The sequence below is a fragment of the Podarcis erhardii genome (genome assembly GCF_964252035.2).
Source record: "Podarcis erhardii genome assembly, chromosome: 4".
Lineage (NCBI taxonomy): Eukaryota > Metazoa > Chordata > Lepidosauria > Squamata > Lacertidae > Podarcis > Podarcis erhardii.
Window position 1 is genome coordinate 47,334,665 of NC_138508.1, and position 20,941 is coordinate 47,355,605.

General features: G+C 37.8%; 1 protein-coding gene across 22 annotated transcripts in view; it reads right to left on the reverse strand.

The window, feature by feature from the left end:
* The window catches only part of ROBO2 (roundabout guidance receptor 2), an 830,881-nt gene that overhangs the window by 94,761 nt on the left and 715,179 nt on the right, over positions 1 to 20,941 (reverse strand). For all 22 annotated transcript variants that reach the window (XM_081858429.1, XM_081858421.1, XM_081858427.1 and 19 more), the window contains 5 exons: positions 20,580 to 20,785; positions 15,813 to 15,894; positions 14,271 to 14,436; positions 12,997 to 13,163; positions 6,809 to 6,930 (listed from right to left, as the gene is read on the reverse strand). In XM_081858429.1, the coding sequence (XP_081714555.1) occupies positions 6,809 to 6,930; positions 12,997 to 13,163; positions 14,271 to 14,436; positions 15,813 to 15,894; positions 20,580 to 20,785 (743 nt within the window). The remainder of the gene's footprint in view (positions 1 to 6,808; positions 6,931 to 12,996; positions 13,164 to 14,270; positions 14,437 to 15,812; positions 15,895 to 20,579; positions 20,786 to 20,941) is intronic.

Below are 20,941 nucleotides of genomic sequence, written 5' to 3' on the forward strand. Positions count from 1 at the left end.
AACAGGACAGGAACCAAGTATCTTCTCCTTCCACACTTGCTCCTGAGTGCAGGGCCTTAACGCCCCCCAATTTCCCAACACAATTCTCTCATTTGTCATCCTGCACTCTCCCCTCTCTCATTTCACCATGCTTTAATTTCTCAATAACACTGTTGCTTTTTCATATTATTGTTAACCTCAACCTTCCCTTTTCTCATTTAAACAAAATATTTCAAACCTATTTGTTCTCCTGCTATTTTCCCCCATCTTTTTCCCCCTTTCTTTTTCTGTATCTTACTTCCTCTGCTTCTCATACATACACATCCCTTCCCCTCGTTTTTTCCTCTTCCTAGAAGCAGGGCTTGATTTGACCCTGAATATAGTACCAATGTTTCTTTCAATGAAAGAACTCAACTCTAGAGTCTAGAGAATATGTGGTCCAAATGCTAAAAGTGGCTTTGAAGATATGTAGAGTAATTTTCCATCATCTTTTATTAATCACACCCAGAAGCCATTCATTAGCAGAAGAGTTCCCAAGGAAGGTCGATATTTCCAGGTAGGGTTGTTGGAAGAAATCAATCATGGTCATTTCTAATAATACAAACAGACCTGATCTGCAGTTCCTGGACTAATGTTATCCCAGTGAGTTCTGTGCTTCCTGACCCTACTTAGTGTCAACATGTGTTTACAAATGTGCGTTCTGAGAGAAAACACACTTAGAAATGTGTATTTGGAAAAAGTATGTTTAAAATACGCATTAAAAATTATTCGGATCTTAAATTTTGCAATAAAAAAAAAAAAAACATTTGTACCAGTAGTGGACGGTGTGGTGAGACAGTTGGGCTCACCTGACCTCCCATCATATGAGCCACTGCTATTTACCAGGAATGGAAGGGGCGGGGGAGTCAGAACTTGCTGGTATAAAAATACCAGCAAGAGTGCTGAATTGGTTCCACCAGTGCATTTGCACCATACTGACCTCTGTTGCTTCACCTCTCTATTTTCTTCTCCTTCTTGATAAATGGCAGTGACTCAGCTGTCAAGAGGTAAGGTAAGCTCTGTTGCCCTACGACACTGTCCACTCCTGATCTGTACCCCTGTTCATAGTTACATATATCAGTTATGTATCCTGGCCACAAAATGAACAATGTGCTGGGTCAAAGCAAGTTTTGTTGCACAGTTCCTAGATCCCAAATGTCACTTTGGTTTCTAAATAGTAGCTAGGTACTATAATGCTGGCAGCAGCAGCAATAATTGCAAAGAAGTTTACAACTGTGGTTTGTCAGCACATTCTTGATGTGTTATAGTGACATCTGTTTTTATATCCAGCCCTCATAAAGGTCTACAGTACCACTGGATGATACAGAAATGCTGCCTTGCAAGGAGGTTTCTTAAAAGGTGGGATATATGAATGAATGAATAAAATAAACATTCCATATGGAAAAATGTTGTCACGGATATAAAAGTCCAAAAACTTTTTTCCAATTAACAATTGATTAATGTGTGATGGATTCAGACTAAGTTAGCTGAACTTAGTTTCCTTCGAAATCAATGCAACCTAAAATCATGACTAAGTTTATTGATTTCAATGGTACCTAGGTTCAACTAACTATATCTGGTTCTGATTCATTCTCACTATGTGTCTAATAAGTCATTCTGAGAACATTAAAGGAACTCAAATTTGCTTAGTAAGGCGTGTTCTAACAGTTATATCACAGGTGTTCTATGTTACACTTAAACATCGTTGAGCAAAAAACTATCATGCATGCTAAGTATACTAGTAACAACAGTGTCCTATATGAAAACAGAGCATGGGCAATATCTAGGGATGATCAAGATCCTGCTTAGCCCACTAGTAAGGCAGATGGCAGACTACAGGCTGACAAGACCCACTCCTGTATCAATCAGTGCAACACAAGAGTGGTCATGCTTTGTGTCTTGGTAATATGTATACCTTGATAATATGTACACAGAATAGCATCCACCCTGTGAACTCTCTCCTTGTTAAACACAAATGACCATCAAATAGCTGTCACACATCATACACATGTTACACTGAAAGTATACACTTCAGACTTTCAAGATACTCCAGTTTTAATTAAAGTATGCATTTTAATGAACTACCTCACATGTCTGCTTATGAGGATGAAAGGATTGCAAATAATACTGTATACTAAAAAGTGCTAATAAAACTATTGGAACCAGCAACGAATTCAAGCAATAGCACTGTCACAAGTATTTGTAAGGTCAAAGTATAATGGTAATCGAGGCCGTTCCCCTCTTCGTTAATATTTTGTTAAATGTACCTTGTAAGCTATAGAACAGTTGCCATCATTAGATAATGTTTAATACTCTATCAATAAAACTCTACATAGCCAGAAGCTGATGCCAGATCTCCTAAACAGTCTTGCTAAAATTACCCAATATAGTTGAGAATAACCACTTTCAGACTTTTAACTTCTGGACAAATTTCAAAACTTTTAATTCATATATTATGTTCCTGCAAACAAATATTATTATTATTAAATGTTAATTTCTGTGTCACATTGAAATTTGAAGAATGTATCCTTAATTACCGGTACATATTTATTAATATCATAATAAAGATAGTAAGAACTTTAATCTAAAATTCATTAAAATTGCTACCGATCTGAGCTATGGATGAGCAAAGAATCAGAAATTTTAAAAAATGCTGTATTGGGCATGGTTAAACCCATGAATACTATAAAAACAAAACAGTTTTAAAGACTCATCCACTGTTTCAAAATGATTCCATACTTTTGGTGGTCTTTGTAATAGACTGAGCTAATCATATGTCACTCTCAGTAACTATTATGTATTATCCAAGGCAAGTTATAATTTCTGTGTTACTGAAAAAATGCGAGGCCATGTGTTATCGATGCTGTTCTCTAATTAAGTGGAACAGTGAAGCACAATAGATATGAATGTGACTGATTTTAATTTTGGCTTCTGTAAATACAAGAGAAACATGAGCTGACTTTGTTAGCAATTCTGTGTTGTCACATTGTCAACTGTATGATCACATTTTTGCTATGAAAAGAAGCCTTACAGAATTTCACAGTTGGCTCTACTACTTACAATCCAGACATTATGCGTGAATAGAGATTATGATGTGTCCAACTGGAAATCTATGATGGTATCACAATAACCACCTGGTATGGTCCTCAGAACTTGTCCTACCATGTGTTGAGAAGAATCTTCAAATTCCCCTAGATTTCTGATCAGGACAGATATATGGTAAGTCTCTTCACCACTTTACCTAGAGCTAATTTACCACACAATCACTTTGCAAGCTAATCTGCCATTTAGCAAGGCAATCATAGACCTGAGCAAAGCTGCAAGCCAGCAGGGGAATACTAAGATTTTCCTTATAATCTAGCAAGGTAGTACAGATAACCAGTTTACAAGTGATTACATAATGGCATACTAAGTTTATTAGCCAAGGGAGGAATTTCTTTCAAGTGCATAGGCTCTTCCCCTTCCTCAAATCCTAATTTAAGAAAGCCCTTTTGACTGTGCTAGATTGTGGCCATAGCTTATAGTGGATGCAAATCTGTTCCTTGGTAAGAGTTCATCAATGGTGTGACCACCTACATCAGAAGAAATAGACAAGAGGTGGCAGGAGGAAACACCAATTAGCTTGCTACTCAGATTTTCCAACAAGATTGGCTCCCTTTTCGAATGTTCATTCCAGGTGTTCTGTTTGGCAAACTGCAAAGTAGCTTATGAGAGACAGCCAAGAGGCAACATTCAGAGATTTTGGCAGAAAAAAAATGTTTCAAAGTTACTACTACTACTACTACTACTACTACTACATCTGATAATTTCCCATTCCATTATAATCTTAGTGGATGAAATAGTACAGCATTCTTTTTTACTTTTAAATTAAATAAAAATGCATACAATGGGAGGTAACAGTATTTTAAAATCTAATTATAAGAATGTATCAGAGTGGAAAGTTACTATAAAACTTCTGCTTTTGTTTTGGGCATAAATTAAATTGTCTACTGTTTTAGAATAAAAGGGCCTTGACGGTTGATAGTGTCATTTTTCAACATCATTTCCCTCCTATCCCGTTAGCTTCATGCTATACTGTAGTAATATAGGAGGTATTTATATTTTCAGACAATAAAACTTTGCAACAGAAGGGAGGATTTCCAAATAACTGTTGACAGAAATAACAAGAGTAGAACAGAAAGTGGGAGTGGCCGAAAGTTGCCTGCCAGCAGTCAGACTGCCAAAAACATATTGCCTGTCTCCTGCCTAACCAAATTCCAAATTGCAAAAGGTAAAAATAAAGGGTCATTACTCATCTGGCATTTGCCAGCTACTTGTACTGGGTCTTTGTGTTAAGTTAATAATCCTGGCTTCACTCTCTGGATAATATGGATGTTATTTTGGATACTGGATAATTAATTGGTTTTGTCCTGGGTGCTGGAAACTTTTTAATTAGCTGCTCTGACTTTTCTCTTCCTTTTCTGTTTCCTCCCTGAAGCAATTTTCACATGTCTCTGGTGGGTATTGTGTGCTGCCTGGTTGGTAGTGGGTCACTGCTTTTCTCCTCTAGCATGTAAATTGGAATTAGTAATCATAATAATTGTTATTTTGCTTTGCAGTAAGAAATATGTGTCCCTTTTCATTGTGAAAGAACAGTAGCAAAAAGGGAAAATTTACTCACTTCCTTTTGGTTCTCCCTAACACATACTGCTTGCATTGGACTTCTCAAGATTTGGTATTTCAGCGGACTGTGACCAAATGACCTCTATCAACTCTGCTTTAAATCTGCCTAAAATATTAATATCACTTCAATCACTTAACAAGGCAGGATTCTGCTAACTGAATGGAGTTTGCTTTTATACCAGGCCCATGTCAGTGCTGTAGGGGCAACTGTAAGCAAGCTACTCAATGCTTTTTGCTTCTACCTCTATGGCACACCTGGTAATGTCTGTCGTCTGTCTGTTTTATATGCCACCTTTATCTTCCAAGGATCTCAAGGTGGTGTACATGGCTCTCCTCCCCCCATTTCATCCTCACAAAGGCTTTGTGAGTTTGATGAAGGTAATGAAGATGCATGAGTGCAGGACTGAGGTACAGGGTGCCCAAATGTTTAGAGATAGCTATAGCTCTACAGCACACAATTATATTATTTCTTTCATGAATATAACATATATCCCAAAATATTTAGGTTTCACACGTCTTCCCCATGTTTCATTGCTCCTATGCCTATAGCAAAATTCATATTGCAAAAATATATTCCTTGTTGCACTTTGTGCTTCCTTGGTGAATTAGTCTTGATTTCCCAACTGTGGTAATCCCTCCCCCACCTGCTACCCCAGAGGGAAATAGCCTGAAGGACAGAGCTACTAATTTTGCGGTCTAGATAAGTTTTGCTTCTATGGTTACAAATTCCTTCCCAAAAGTAGTGGGGAAAGAAATGCTACATTTTGAAGCTTTCTCTCTAATAGCATCAAATTTACAAACATCATTGCTTGAACAGGAATGTTGTAGGTAATGCCAAGATGATAGTGGCTTTGATACCACTGAAGCTCATACTACAGAATCAAATACCACTCTTTACCTTAGGCATGAATCAGAGAATGCCTTCTAGGAAGGAAGTAGATTACTACAAAAGGTCATTAGGAAACCGAGTCTTCTGGGAAGAAGGCCCATTGCATGGAACTGGACAGAGAAGTATTAAAATATCACTGTCTAATTTTGATCACTCAGCAGGATATCCATGCCGAAGAATCTTGTAAATATCACTCCTGCTTTACAGCAAGCTTCAAGATACATTCTGCTAAGACATCTTTGTTATAAGAAAATAAACATGTAGTTAAAATGTTGTGTGCTGTACAGCAATGTCATGGAAACTGCCGGTCTTCGAAAGAGTAATGTAACTGTGCCAGTGCAGTGCTTTTCATTCACCTGGATCTTTTCAGGTTAAACAAAAATGTATATACGGAAGCCCTTGCATGATTCTCATTGTCTAATCATAATAAAGATAAAGAATTAAAAAATAATTGGATTTTTCTTGGCGGCTGCATGTATGGTTATAGTAACGATCTGGAAGGACTGAAAAGGTGTGAACTTGAATGCTTGGCACAAGAGTATGTGGTGCATTGTCCTTATGGAAAAAATGACTCACAAAATTAAGACTGGCAAGAGGAACAAAGCACAAAGATACCTTTGCAGGAGAACGGTGGAGCTTCATTTCATTTGCAAATGCTCCAGAAAATCAACAACCAGTTACAAAGGTTCATACTAAACTTGTGGATCACTTAATAGGTACATATTGTATAGAAGTATACTGTTCAATCAGCCTTAGATATTTCTTCTATTGAGTGTACATCTTCAGGTGATCCCATGTCTGTGCATTTCACTTTAGAATGGCTCTCTTTGACTAAAATATTAGATTTACCAGGGCAAACAGAATACTATATTAACCCCCACATTAGAAAAACACACACACACACACACACACACACACACACACACAGAGAGAGAGAGAGAGAGGGAGAGAGAGAGAGAGCAATGGCATACTTTCACTGTAAAAGCCAGAAAGCATAATTCCAAGAGCAGTTACTGTGAAAGTTGCTGAGTGTGTGGCTGCTTGTTTTTGTTACTACGCTTCTTAAATTACTTTTCAACTTCAAAAACAAAATATGAGCATTTATTTTTATAAGTTGTGCTGTATGTACGGGGATACAGGCTTTCATCGTGCATTTTTGGGGGTCTCCAGGGAAATAATAATAAAAGGAATTAAAAGGGAAAAAGTAGAGCTTTTGCTGTATATTCACGAAAATCTTACCGTCCAGGTCACTTGGACAGTGGTAGGGGTTAGCACAACAGGATTATGAAGCCGCACAATGACATCCCCAAGCTCTTTTTGCACCTGCCTGTGATCCACGCCTTGTGCTGGTGGGCTGATATCTGTTGGGTCAAACACACATGAGGAGAGCCAATCAGAATAATTAATTCATTGTGATGACTAAAAAGCTTAATGAATATTTAATTCAATATCCTTACTGGAATTAGTTAGTTGGTTTTCAATTAATGCAGTGGATGAGACTGAACTGTAGACGTAACAGGGCATGGAGGAAACATTTTGTATTTTCACATATGGTAATATATTAAACCTATTCTAATAACTATTCTAGATACATTCTTACATATTTTAATTACCTAAAGATGTATGATGTGAAAGCTTTGAAACACAAATATAATAACAGCCTTGATGTGCCATGAACTGGCAGGCCAGATTTAAAATTTAAGCAAATTATTTTCCCCAATTAAAATTGTGTGCATTACGTGCAATAATATTTCAGAGTTTTATTAAAAGGCCTTGAAACATAACTGTAGAATTCATAAATACTCATATCAATATATAGGCTTTTGCCATCTGAGATGTATATTTTTAGGATCCACCTTATTTTTGTGATTGTAAGTTGTTTTAAGTTGTTTTTACATTGTGTTTAATTGTGGTAACCTGTTCTGGGACCTCATGGTAAAGAAAGGGATGGAATTAAAACAATCATAATGATACTAATAACTTGTGCACAACAATTTCTCTATAAAATGTTACCTGTGTTTGTCTCTGTGCATTTGGCAGTGATGCAAAGTGCATGGGGGTAAAACCCTAATCTTCCACTTGACTGGATTTATTCAGGCCAAAATGTGACTACTACACAGACTACTACGCAGAGCACTAAGTGGCAGTGATAGCTGCTGGTGGTCCTCACTGCTGTCCCCACTCATTTGCCCAAGTGGAAGAGTGGGTAAGGATGGGGAGCAACAGCAATGGCTCCAGGAGTGGGACATCTTGGAACACTAGGGTCTTGGCCAATACCCAATAGTGTCTATGAGTATATAGGGTGTTTTCATTATAATTTTTTTTTGTTAAAGGTAGGTAGCCGTGTTGGTCTGCCGTAGTCGCAACAAAATAAAAAAATTCCTTCCAGTAGCACCTTAGAGACCAACTGTTTGTTATTGGTATGAGCTTTTGTGTGCATGCATACATAAAGGTGAACAGTATTTTGTTGTCTCCTTAATCTCTTGTATAAACCCAATATAGTATCATGGTAGGACATTTCCACTATACGGTATACACAAAAAGGGGGAAGACAGATCACATATTCAACAATGATGAACAATTACCATTGATTCGTATGTTGCCAATCATAGCTTATTTAAAATGGCTGTCTTTCTTTTACAAATTGAATGACCAGAACCTTTAGCCATACCAGTCAATACACTGCAATGGTTCTGCCTAGCATTTTCCTTCATCTCAGTTTCAAATTAGTTGTATACAGTAGTTAGCAGACAAAAATTGACAATTGATTTAGAAAACATTCCTTTAGGATATTTAAAATCAGCTGATTTTTCAAAATAACCCAAATTAGTATTCCACTTGTTAGTACCATATTTAAATAATATCTCCACCCATTTTAAAAATGATCTTGTAAGTCCAATTAGTAATCCAAAAATATGCCCCTAAATCTTAAAAACCCATGTTTTACCTATATGGAAGACCTGGATATGATTAAGACCATGGATTAAAAATAGAAGAAGTCAATACAGACAGATGTGGACTGAAATATTCTTACCTGAGGCTTATAGTACTGAATCAATATATAAAATAAGACATTATATCCAGCTTTTAACATTTACCTGAGTAAAACCAGGATAAAGGGAGACAACGGGCTCTTATAACTGTCTTGTTATTTCATACCATGCATGTCTCGCTATTAACTGATCCATCTGTATTTAATTTTCAGTCTCATTGCAAAATATATATATATAGCCATGTTTGGATAGGCTAAGGTGACTTTTCTCTTTCTGATTATGGAAAGACACTCATGATTCTTTGCCCTCCCAAATAAATGTAGGAAACATTTTCTGACAAAATTTCAAAGCTTGTATGGGTACTTTTTGTAACTAGTACTTTCTCCAAGACAAAAATAAGCTTTGGAGATACATTCGTTTTATTAATGACAGCTTAGCTGAACCATGACATTTCTATTGCCAACAATTTCTTCTTCTTTATTTATATAATTATTGTATGGATCAAGTGTGTGGTTCTGATAAGTGATGGAACTTCAGTTGCAGCAGGACCTGAGGGGTTGTGCTACAGTGGGACTTGGGAAGGACTTGGTATGCTTTTGTACTGAGAATGACGGAAATTGTTTGGTGGGACAGAGACCAGTCATGGCGCCATCAGACTCAACGTATCTCTGAAGGGATCAGAGCAATCTGCTCCCACTCAAGGCAACCTCACAACAGCTCCAAAATGAAAAAGTGAGTTGAGCTGCATAAAGGAGAAAATGGAATCTGACAAAAACAGCCCTTCCATTACTAAGCTACAATTTTAATTTGTTGGTATAAAAGTAACCATAATATATAATTGTATTTGCTAGAGTTATTTCAAGAGACTAAGGCCTGTGGTCATAGATACCTATTGCAAATGATATCATGCATCAGTGCTTTTAGCTGATTCTTTCCTTTGTAATGGCTAGTGTGAATAGGCTCTTTCCTTGGATGTCAGCTTTCTTTGTAAGGCCGGGCTAGATGAGAACCGCATTTGGAATTACATCAAAACATTATGCTAAGTGTCATTTGAATTCATTATTTAATTTCGCTAAACTATAGGATACCACAAAGGCTGTCAGTGTTATACATGCTGGAGCACATGTGGCTGGCAGACAGCTTGTGAAAATAGAAACTACAACGCACACAGAAAGTAAAGAAAAGAACTGTTTTAATGAAATAAAATCTTTTGTCAGTCTGTCAGGTAAAATCTGACATACTGATGCAAAATGCGGTCTCTCCTTGCAGAGCTGGATGATATTAACAACATAAAGGCCAGCATGCTGAGGCACTCATAGTGAGTCCAGGAAGCAAAGGAAACTGGCTACATCTGATTTGCTGAATGGATGGCAATAATTTGAGGCACTCCCCTAGCATCCAAACTCAGTGCAGCACATGGGGATCAGGAGCAGGGGCCCATGTGCAATTCTGACAAAACTACGTAACTGCATATGTTATCCCATGCATGTATTATCCCTTTATATAGTCTTCTGTACTAGGTATGTGTGTGTGCATGTCTCTGTCTCTAAATAGACACATGGGGCTAGATGACTGCATTCTTCTTGAAAATAAGTGAAAACTGGAAGATTTCCTTCTTCCTTCACATGTGATTTAAAAGTCCCAGTAGTAATGAATAAACTGGGGTAAAATATGTTACTGATGAGCTATACCTCACTGGCCTGGTTTGCATAACATGTAAACAATGGTTTAGTGGGACTGCAGGAACATGTGAGCTCCTGAGAAGTTTGCAGCTGCTTTGCTCCTCTCTGGTCTCAGGTACTTCTATGCCACACGGAGCTAAGTCAATAATAATAATAATAATAATAATAATAATAATAATAATAATAATAATAAATGCCTTTGAATGGAAGTGTGTCCAAGAAACAGAGGCTAGCTAAAGCCAAAATAACTGCTTTGGTTTGTGCTTTTGCCTGTATTAACTTACTTAAAAGTAATACATTTGGTGGTGTATGCTTTTTATTATAGTAACTAGTTAGTGCCCACTAATATGTAAAGAAGGAGAAAGAACCCATAGCTCTCCAGGTCCTTGCTGCAGAGGCAAAGAGGAAAGGAGCTGGACTCAGATTTATCATCATGTACATAAGGCATGATGGGACACGGGTGGTGATGTGGGTTAAACCACAGAGCCTAGGGCTGATCGGAAGGTCGCGGTTCAAATCCCCACGATGGGGTGAGCTCCCGTTGCTCGGTCCCAGCTCCTGCCAACCTAGCAATTCAAAAGCACACAGTGCAAGCAGATAAATAGGCACCACTCTGGTGGAAAGGTAAACAGTGTTTCCGTGCCCTGCTCTGGTTTGCCAGAAGCAGCTTAGTCATGTTGGCCACATGACCCGGAAGCTGTACGCCGGCTCCCTCGGCCAGTAAAGTAAGATGAGTGCTGCAACCCCAGAGTTGTCTGTGACTGGACCTAATAGTCAGGGGTCCCTTTACCTTTACCTTTTTACATAAGGCTCAGTGCAGCTTGTTTCCCATTGCAAAGGTGTAGGAGCCCTACAAAAACACACACACATTCTCAGCACTTATATGCATACTGCTTTCATCATCCATCATTCTCTGCCCCAGAATATCATTCATGGGATGCCTGAATGACAAAAGGGCAAAAGCCAGCAGCTTCCATACATGTGGCCTTGGTGAAATGTCTATGAAGCTCAACAGGCTGGAAACAGATCCTTTCCCCAGCCATCCTTTCCTATTCCTCCCTGCTTCATCGCCTGACCCTGCCACTTGCTCTGGTTACTACTATGGATGTCAAGGACAGAGGCTTACATTAGGCATATGAAGGGCCTAAGATTAACAGGAGAGAAGGATTTAAGTGGCATGGCTTGCATGCTGCAAAACAAAACAAAAAAACCCATATAAAGCAATAAAACAAACTATCTAAAATTAACAGATGTATGCAAATTAATGAGAGAATCTTCAAACATTAATAATAATAATAATAATAATAATAATAATAATAATAATTTGTATAGTCCCTTTCATCCAAATATCATAGGGTGGTTCACAACATAAAAATACAAAATGAAAACACAAAATACATAATAAAAACCAAAACACACCAATAACTCCCCCTTCAAAAAACCACACAAAAAACACAACTCTTTAAAAGGCCATAGAATGTTCATTAGCTAAAGGCCTGGTTATAGAGAAACATTTTTGCCTGGCGCCTAAAGATATGTAATGAAGTCACCAGGTGAGCATCCCTGGGGAGAGCATTCCACAAACAGGGAGCCATCACAGAAAGGGCCTGTTGTGCTGCCATCCTTCAGACTGCTCATGGAATGAATAATTCACTACACTCATTTCTTCAGGACTGTCCCCCTTTTTCCTGGCTTTGGTTAGGGAAAATCATAAATCAAGTCCTTCTTCCAAAGATTTCAAGATAAACTATATATGTGGATTTCTCTTCCTCCAGAAAACATCACAGCTATTTCTGGTGTTTTTTTTCTTGCTCTGGATGTGGATATCTTGTATGTTTGTATTGTTATACTATATATTTTAATGTACAAGTTTGTTTTTTTACTTATCTTAACCATTGCTTTAGGACTCATTTCAGTTGTGTGAAACAATAAATAAATTTAATAAATAAAACTAAACAGCAGCAAAAACCCTGAAAAGAAGATAAGGTTAACAGAGTGTCTGGCCCAATCTCACCCAGTGAGTTTCATAGCTGAGGTGAAAAGAGATAGCAGCAGACCCAGCTGAATTCAATAAAGAGTTCATGTAGTTCAGTACTCTGGTTTCCAACACTGCTCAGTCAGATGACTTCTGGGATGACAGCCCTCCCCTATTTGTCCACAGCATGTAGTATTCTCAGGTGAACTGCCTCTGAACATGGAAGTTTCATTTCTATCCATTTTCTATACATGTATGCTACACGATGTTGTTTAACCCGTTTTAAGTCATCTTAACCAAAAACTTGTGACAGAAAATTGCAAACATTAATTGTTGTGCAAAGAATTACTGTCTTCTGTGAGTCCTGAATTTCTTGTCAGTCAGCTTCACTAGGTGATGGTGATCACGCTATCTTAAGAAGCTCCACACCATTCACAATTAGTAGTATGCTTCTCTGATAGAGACAGAAACCCGGAACTGAGTGTTCCAGTTTCCGAGCATTTGTGAAGTCGAACCAACTTCTAGAACGGATTCCGTTTGACTTCCAAGGTACGACTGTAACTTCCTAGACAGAATTTGGCTTTTTCGCTGCTGCTGCAAACTGAATCAACGTTTGCTTCCAGTACTCTCCCTTCTGCATAGCCCTGTCCTGGGTTCTATTTCTTTGTCATGCTAGGTCATGAAAGCATATTGGTAGAGTGTGACAAAGAGAGAGGACAGCTACTTTATATATTACTATAACTGCAATCATGCTCCTGAAAAACAGAATGAAGTTACCTTGTGTTCGGACAGGGTCTGACATGGTGCTGGGATCACTCAAACCTTGTGAGTTGATAGCTCTCACCATAAACAGGTAGATGGTGTTTGGACGGAGTCCTCTCACAGTGTAAGGTGTCGTTTTTACATGGTTAGCAACTGTTTGCCAGCTATTGCTCACCGACTGACTGCAATGAAAATATATTGGAATACTATAGATCAAAGCAACACAAAGTTAGAAAACACTCAGATCAAGTTTCAGTCCGCTGCCACAGAAGGAGGGGGAAAGTTTACATACACTATTAAGATCATTAAATAGTTCTGATTGTTTCAGCTGAATCAATCAACAAGGAGTACAAAACCAAAGCCACACAGCTCACAATAAATGCTGATAATGTTAATAGCCTGTTAGAAAAATTCCTGTAAAATAGAAATGAGATGGGGGAAGAATGTTGAGAAGAACAAATCTTCTAAAAGAATAATTTTAATAGAATATGGTTAAAATTCTCTTGTCCTCTTTGCACAAAGTTTACAAGCAAAATTACAGCTGTTCCAAAGCACATCTGCAAAAGAATATTATTGAATGACTATGTTCCCAGTGTCTAGTTATTGAACTGGTCTTCTGTAGAAATAAACTGAGGTCATAGGCTTTTGTTGTGCTACAAAATATCTCTTAAATAGAGGACACCTTTGAAAGCCTGATGGGATATTACTGTGGTTTACTGCCAGGTCAAAATGGACGTTACGAAGGTTAGAGAGCACCTTTCCCCCCCCTCCAGGCTTTATATTATTTAGAAGATGAATGTGTGGAAGCCCAACAAAATGTTATCAATAAAAAATTCTATCTGCTTTTAATGATACTGAGAATTACTGATAAAAACCTAGTGTGAATGACAGTGCTGTGTGTTTGTATTGCTTCCAAAACAAAAGCAGACTCTGGTCTCAGCTATACAGCTGCAAATAAAATGTTTTAAGTGTGTTTTCAGTGCAATATACAATGTGACACTAGATGGTGACGGTGAGCCTTATGGAAAATTCAATGTATTTTTAAAAAAATACTTTAAGAAAAAGAATTTTCACAGCAGTTTTTATATGTGTCTAGATTCCACCTCAGTATATATTCCTGTAAATCCAACAAACCAAGTATGTTTTTTGAAATATTCCTTTAAAACAGAAGGTTCATAAATAAAATTTTAGAACGGAATTATGTCTTAACCTTTCAAAATGAGTTTGTTCAAACGTGCAGACCCCCCTAACTGTATCAATGCATAAGGAAAATGGAATTTGTAACATACCTAAAAGCCTCAATGATATATGCACTAGTTGGGAGGTTTCCAGGGGTGCCTGGCTGCCAAGACAAGGTGACACTATTCTTAGTGACATCCATGACCTGAGGCTTGGATGGTGGTCCAGGGAGGTCATTTGAATCATAATTTCTGCTGACGGCTGCTCCTCCAGATTCTGTGGGAGACAAATGCTTACATTTTAAAAATAAAATCTGTTTAATAAAGGTGAATTAAAAACAAAACATCAAAAACATATTTAAAATACACAGTAGTCCTGTTCAGACATCCAACTCATATGCCCAATTAATGCACCCATAGAAAAGGTGGCAGACTCTGCCCATCCTCCTCTGACCATTTATTGAACACTCAAACAAAGGGTGGAATTCAACATTCCACTCTTTCAATCATTCCATCTGCACAAGCATTTCAGCTTGCCAGACTGAATGTTCTTTTCTCTCCTTGCCCCATCAACATTTCTGGGGTTTGTCCTGACCCACCCTGAGCCAATTTTGAGGAGCATGTGACGAAGGAGAGACAACATTGTTGCAAAACTGAAAGTCCTTGTGCAGGGCTTCTGCAGATGGGGCTTATTAGGTAAATCCCACCCCAAGGTTATGTATTTATAGCTGCATGGGCGCCTTTGTTCATGTAAAATGGCATACAATTTCTAGTAGGGTTCTCACATAGAAAGATTCTTCTGCACATACAGCTACACATGCAGGGGCTCTGCTCGGGTGTTCAATGAATATGAATAGAGGGAAGAACAAAGGTAGCCATTTCCTAGGTTCACTGAATGTGCAACCTCAGCTTCTGAATGGGCTAATATGATAACCCAGTTTAGAATGAGCAAAGAGAACAGCATAAAGATAAGGTTGTGTGTTTCAGGTTTGGGGAGAAATTTGATTATTTCACTTTTTAATGTGAATATATCTAATCCACACTTCCAGAACCAATATGGAAACAAAAACACATCTATTCTTCAAAATTCACTCTTCATACAAATTTTCCCTGTAGTCAGAAGATGTATATATTAGGGGGAAATAATGTACAAAATGCATTGCATCGGTAAAGATTGCTTGCAAATAATGTACATATTAGGAAAAATCACATAAAAAATGAGTATATTGGAAGAAATTTATCTGCATTTTTATGCAGAAAGGGAATGTACTACACTTTAGAAACTGAGAAAAACTGAAATGGATATATTTGTTATCTCTAGTGTGTTCTCTATGAGAATGTCTGGTTTTCATAATTATTTTAACTGTCTAATATATTTTATTCTGTTTTTACTCTGTTTTATGTATGGTCTTTTTTAGAATGGCTTCTAATGGCTAGACTAAATAAATAAACAAACAAACAAGTCAAAAGCTGTCAAGTGCTACATTCCAAAAGCTAGCAGTCTGGATATGCACACCATCACATGCCTTTCAAATACACACACGGACATGCAATATCTCACTCCCCCACATGTAACACATGCACAATCTAGCACATGTACCCACACATAAAACACTTTCGTTTTATTTTAAAAAATAGCTCGATATGGCTTACCTGTCACATCTAGCACAGCACTCCAAGATGTTTCCCCGCTTGAACTTGTGGCAACACAAGTGTAGGTGCCAGTGTCTGATATCTAAACATATGGAAATGTTTGAGGACATTCTGGTCAAGCCTTTTACATAATCTGTTCATTCAGTTTTCCCAAATGTTTCTCATTGCAGAATAAGAGGGATTAGTTTACACTTGCAATCAGAATAAACTGAACCAAATATTTCACGATCAACAATTGAATAACATCTACCTGTAGTAAATTATGACAACATTTGTTAATCCTGTTTGATGCATTTTCAAGTTTCCTCCACAAACTATTATGTATCTGTTATTATTAAATTAAATCTGTTTCAGTATTCACAAAATAAACACTGATTTCAACATGCTTTACTGGTAGAAAGCTATCTTCATTTTAGTTTTTAAAAGATCTTAGAACAGAGCAAAATAAAACAACCCAAATGTGTTTGGCAATGAGCTAGCTCTGTGGCTGCTCAAATGGCCCTTAGTGTTGGCAGTTTTTCACTTTGTCTTTGCTTTGCACTGCATGTAAACAATGCTTTGGGTGAAAGCTGCAGCCATTTGGTCAGTGGTACCAGGCACTGCTGTTATACCCACAGGAAGCCAGATTAGGCCAAGAAAAATGGTCAGGTTACAATACTGGTGCAACTACAGTAGTAATCAGAAATATTTAATTTTCAGCTCATTTATTGTACTGCTGATGCATACCCTCCTTATGTCAGTACTCTCTGCAGTTAAATTCCCATTAAGTGCAGAAACTATTGCAGGTTGCCTCTGCAAATTCTTTTGTAGTTTGACATGGGGGACGGTGATGGTGCCAGGATGAAGAAACTCTTGCATAAATGAAGTTGGACAGAAGGATTAATAATCATTACTGAATGTGCATTTGAAGAAACATTCTATTTAAAGCAATGGAAGTGAAGGACAGGATCCACATCTGAATGTACATTGAAATGATATGTGCATGTCACCAAAAGCAACGGAATAGCTAGACAGCCTTGGCATTGGGACACACATTGTGAGGAACATCTGGTTTTTGATCAAAGCTCCTAACAGAAATGGTGTCTGATAGAGTTTGTGTAGATATCTGTGGTGGAAAAGAAGAACACTGTAGAATCCAAGAGACAAGTTTGATATATCCCTTAATTGTGTCATTTAAGCCGTCATTCTTGTTTTGGGACTGCTTGACCCTATGTGTTCCAACTCCAGAAGGCTATAGCAAAGGAGCAATCAAAGTGTAGGTGTCACTGTGGTTGACAAAATTAGAGAAAATCAAAACACTTCATGTAACTATTTTGTCTGTCCTATGTGTTCAGTTTTGGATTTTGCACAGATTGCTCAAGTAGTACGGTTGCACAGTTTGGAAGATTTCTGGGAATTCTCAACTCAGTATTATTGCACTTTTATATTTGTACAACTGTTATATGTATACAATTTGTGTAATGTTCAAAAGTCTCCATACAGACTTTGCACATGTGTAGGCTTTTGTTACTCTTCATTGGGCTGTATTGGTGCTCCAGGTGAATTATGTGTATCTATAGTGTTTTACTAGAAAATGCTCAATAAAGCTGTGCTTTCTGAAAAATTGCAAATAGTGAATGCTTAATAACTTCTACCATATTTGTAGGGGTTTCTTGAATCATCATTATTAAAATAATTATATTCATTTATGCCCCCCTTCCCCCCGGATAGGATTTGACCCCAAAATGGATTGGTACAGTTAATTTTTCTACAAATAGATGGTTAAGAGGAAATTTAAACCTTGTGGTACAAATATATCCACATTTGTTGAACTAATATGTCACAATCACCAATTTTTCTCATATTTTTCTGACTGAACATGAATGTTAAAAGTATTCACACTTTTGTTGATATTCTCTTCCATTTTTAAATGGGAATATTTTTAAAAATTATTATTTTAGTCTTCTATATAGCTCATGTGTCTCTAACAAAGCGATTAATGGATTTGCATGACTGAACACACATTTAGCTGTTTCCGTAGCTGGATGCAGGCTGGTATCCCACAAGCTTTTGGCATGTGTATTCTCACCAGAAGCTCATCATCAGTGCTCTGAAAGTTTGTTTGAAATCACCAAGCTCCCACCTTTAATTGCTGCTTTCTAACACTACTGGGGAATCTTGACTATTCAAGCACATTCTTTAATCCAGCTCTACAGTAAAAACGCATTAACCTTCATGGCCCAAACCTGCCTTTAGCCTTGAGAGAGAGGATAAATTGTTTACTCAAGGAAAGCTAGCATACATTTTTTAATAAATTCCATTTTGTTCCAAGGAGGTTAACAATTCATTTACGAGCACTGATGAGATGGTGGCAGGAAACAAAATAGCCTGATTTTTTTTGTACACTAAAGCTGCCTATTTATGAGATGGGGAAGGGAATGAGTGATAATAAAATTAAGTGTTAGCACTACTGCTGACACAACTAAAGAGTACTTGCACTAACATTTTAACTGTACATGCAGTAACTATACTTACCTTTCTGAGTTTTATAGGTGTGTATATTTATGTCTTTAAAATTGTATCCAATATAATTTATTTGCCACTAGGTATACAACAATTACCAACCACACAGCATATACTTGGAACACAGCAGACAGAAGGATAGCCTTAAATATAAAAGATAATTCTATCTTCCACTGCAGTGTGATAAAACTGATGCTATCTTTTATACAGCATCCATCTGAATCGGATTTAAATTTTGCTCTGAATTTGCTGAGCAGAAGGCAGAAACAATGGGTTCATCCTCTTCTTCCTTTTATACATGACACTGCTTTGCTACTAAGCACAGTAAACAAATCAAGATTCAGCAAAAAAAATTTTTAAAAAATTGCTGCAGCCCCTCAAGCACATTATCTTTATATACACTGTAGCCTTAGCTAGGCAATTTGGAAACACCTACATTAATTATGATTAGCTTCACATATTAATTATAATTATAATTGGCTTCACATTTAACCTGGATCTGAAACTGTGTTGGGGTAACAAACGGCAAACTTTAAATATGGTAAACATTTGTGGTAAATAACTGCTAATATTATTCCTTCCAGTAGCACCTTAAAGACCAACTAAGTCAGTTCTTGGTATGAGCTTTCGTGTGCATGCACACTTCTTCAGATACACTGAAACAGAAGTTTCCAGACCCTTCTATATAGTGAGAAGGTGGGGAGGGGTATTACTCAGAAGGGTGGTGGGAATGGGTGATTGGCAGATGGCTGTGATGAGCCTGTTGACGACTCTTAACGACTGCAATAGGTCTTACAGGAAAAAGCAAGGGGTGAAAATGTGAAAAGTGGCTTTGTCATGTATAATGAGATAAGAATCCAAGGTCTTTGTTCAGACCAGGTTTCTCCATGGTTTTGAGTTTGGTGATAAGTTGTAATTCAGCAGCTTCTCTTTCCAGTCTATTTCTGAAATTCCTTTGTAGTAAAACAGCTACTTTGAGATCTTGTATAGAATGTCCTGGGAGTTTGAAATGTTCTCCTACTGGTTTCTCTGTCTTGTGATTCCTGATGTCCGATTTATGTCCGTTTATTCTTTGGCGTAAGGTCTGGCCTGTTTGTCCATATTCCTGTAAGACCTATTGCAGTCGTTAAGAGTCGTCAACAGGCTCATCACAGCTATCTGCCAATCACCCATTCCCACCACCCTTCTGAGTAATACCCCTCCCCACCTTCTCACTATATAGAAGGGTCTGGAGACTTCTGTTTCAGTGTATCTGAAGAAGTGTGCATGCACACGAAAGCTCATACCAAGAACTGACTTAGTTGGTCTTTAAGGTGCTACTGGAAGGAATTTGTTTTGTTTTGACTATGGCAGACCAACACGGCTACCTATCTGTAACTGCTAATATTATGGAATTTTAGGGATCCTTGAATTCTCTGAGGGATTTCCCAGCAACCAGAGATGACAATCCTGTTGAAGCTGTGGTCTCACTGAGGAATGACAAGATACACTGCGCCAGCAGCACATATGCCCCTGCAGGCCCTCTCCAGAGTTGCATAGCTCAATTCAGGCAATGAAGCAAGTGGGATCGTGACTAGAGAATAAATGTAATAGAACTTGTTGTGAACCAACCAAACACATGGTAGTTAGCAGCTATCTCAGCAAACAAGATTCTGGAAACCTTGGAGGCCTGCTGTGATAAATTTGCTAGGCACTTTGAAGATAAAATAGCTTGGGCTTGAAAACCATTGCTGTAGCAAGTCCAAACGAAGTGTTGAATGCACCATCTGACTTGGTTTATGTTCAGCTTTATGTTCAGGTTTAGTTTCAGCTACTGCAGCTTGAATGTGGACAGAGTAATTTTCAACCATTCACCCTCCAGATCCCTTATCAATAGACCATTAGTCAGTTGACTGGATAGGTTCAGTGTTTGGTGCACCTGTTTTTTACACAAGGGAGCAATGCCTGCCACTCTTAAAGAGCGGTTGCACTACCTCTTGAGGTGCTCTTTGATTCACCGTTATTGCTGAAGGCACAAGTGGTCTCAGTAGCTCAGTTTAGCTGAATGCCCCCCTAAGTTGTGCCTGAATTGAAAACTGTTAATCCCTCTTGCACGATCGGTCTTTTCTCACTGTTTTAATGACAGCAGGTTTATGGTCACTATCCACAAAACAGTTAAGTACGTGAGTACTTGAATTACTATCAGTAAATAATTAAATAGTCTTATTTAACTAAATCTCCCGATTACAGAGTAGTAAACATGTTATCATAACATATCACACTCACTCGTAAAGGTTTGATTTGCAAGGTTCCTTGGTCCTGCATAGATGCCCTTGGATCTCTGCCCAGGAAAGTGAATCCTTCTCTTAACCAGCTGATAACAGGCATGGGGTCACCAGTAGCTTTGCACTTTAGTAAAGCTGTTCCGTCTATTGCCAATGTCTGGTTCACAGGCCCTTGAAGAATGATGGGTGGCGGCCTGTCTGTTAAAACTGAATAAAAAACAAAAGTAATAAAAATACATCTTGTAATAGTAAAAATCCTGTTTATCATGTCACATTTGTGACAAAGTACAGATTCCAACATCCTGAGAAACATTTTCCAAAGAGTGAAACTTTGGTATTGTTGTAAGACAGAGAGAGAGAGAG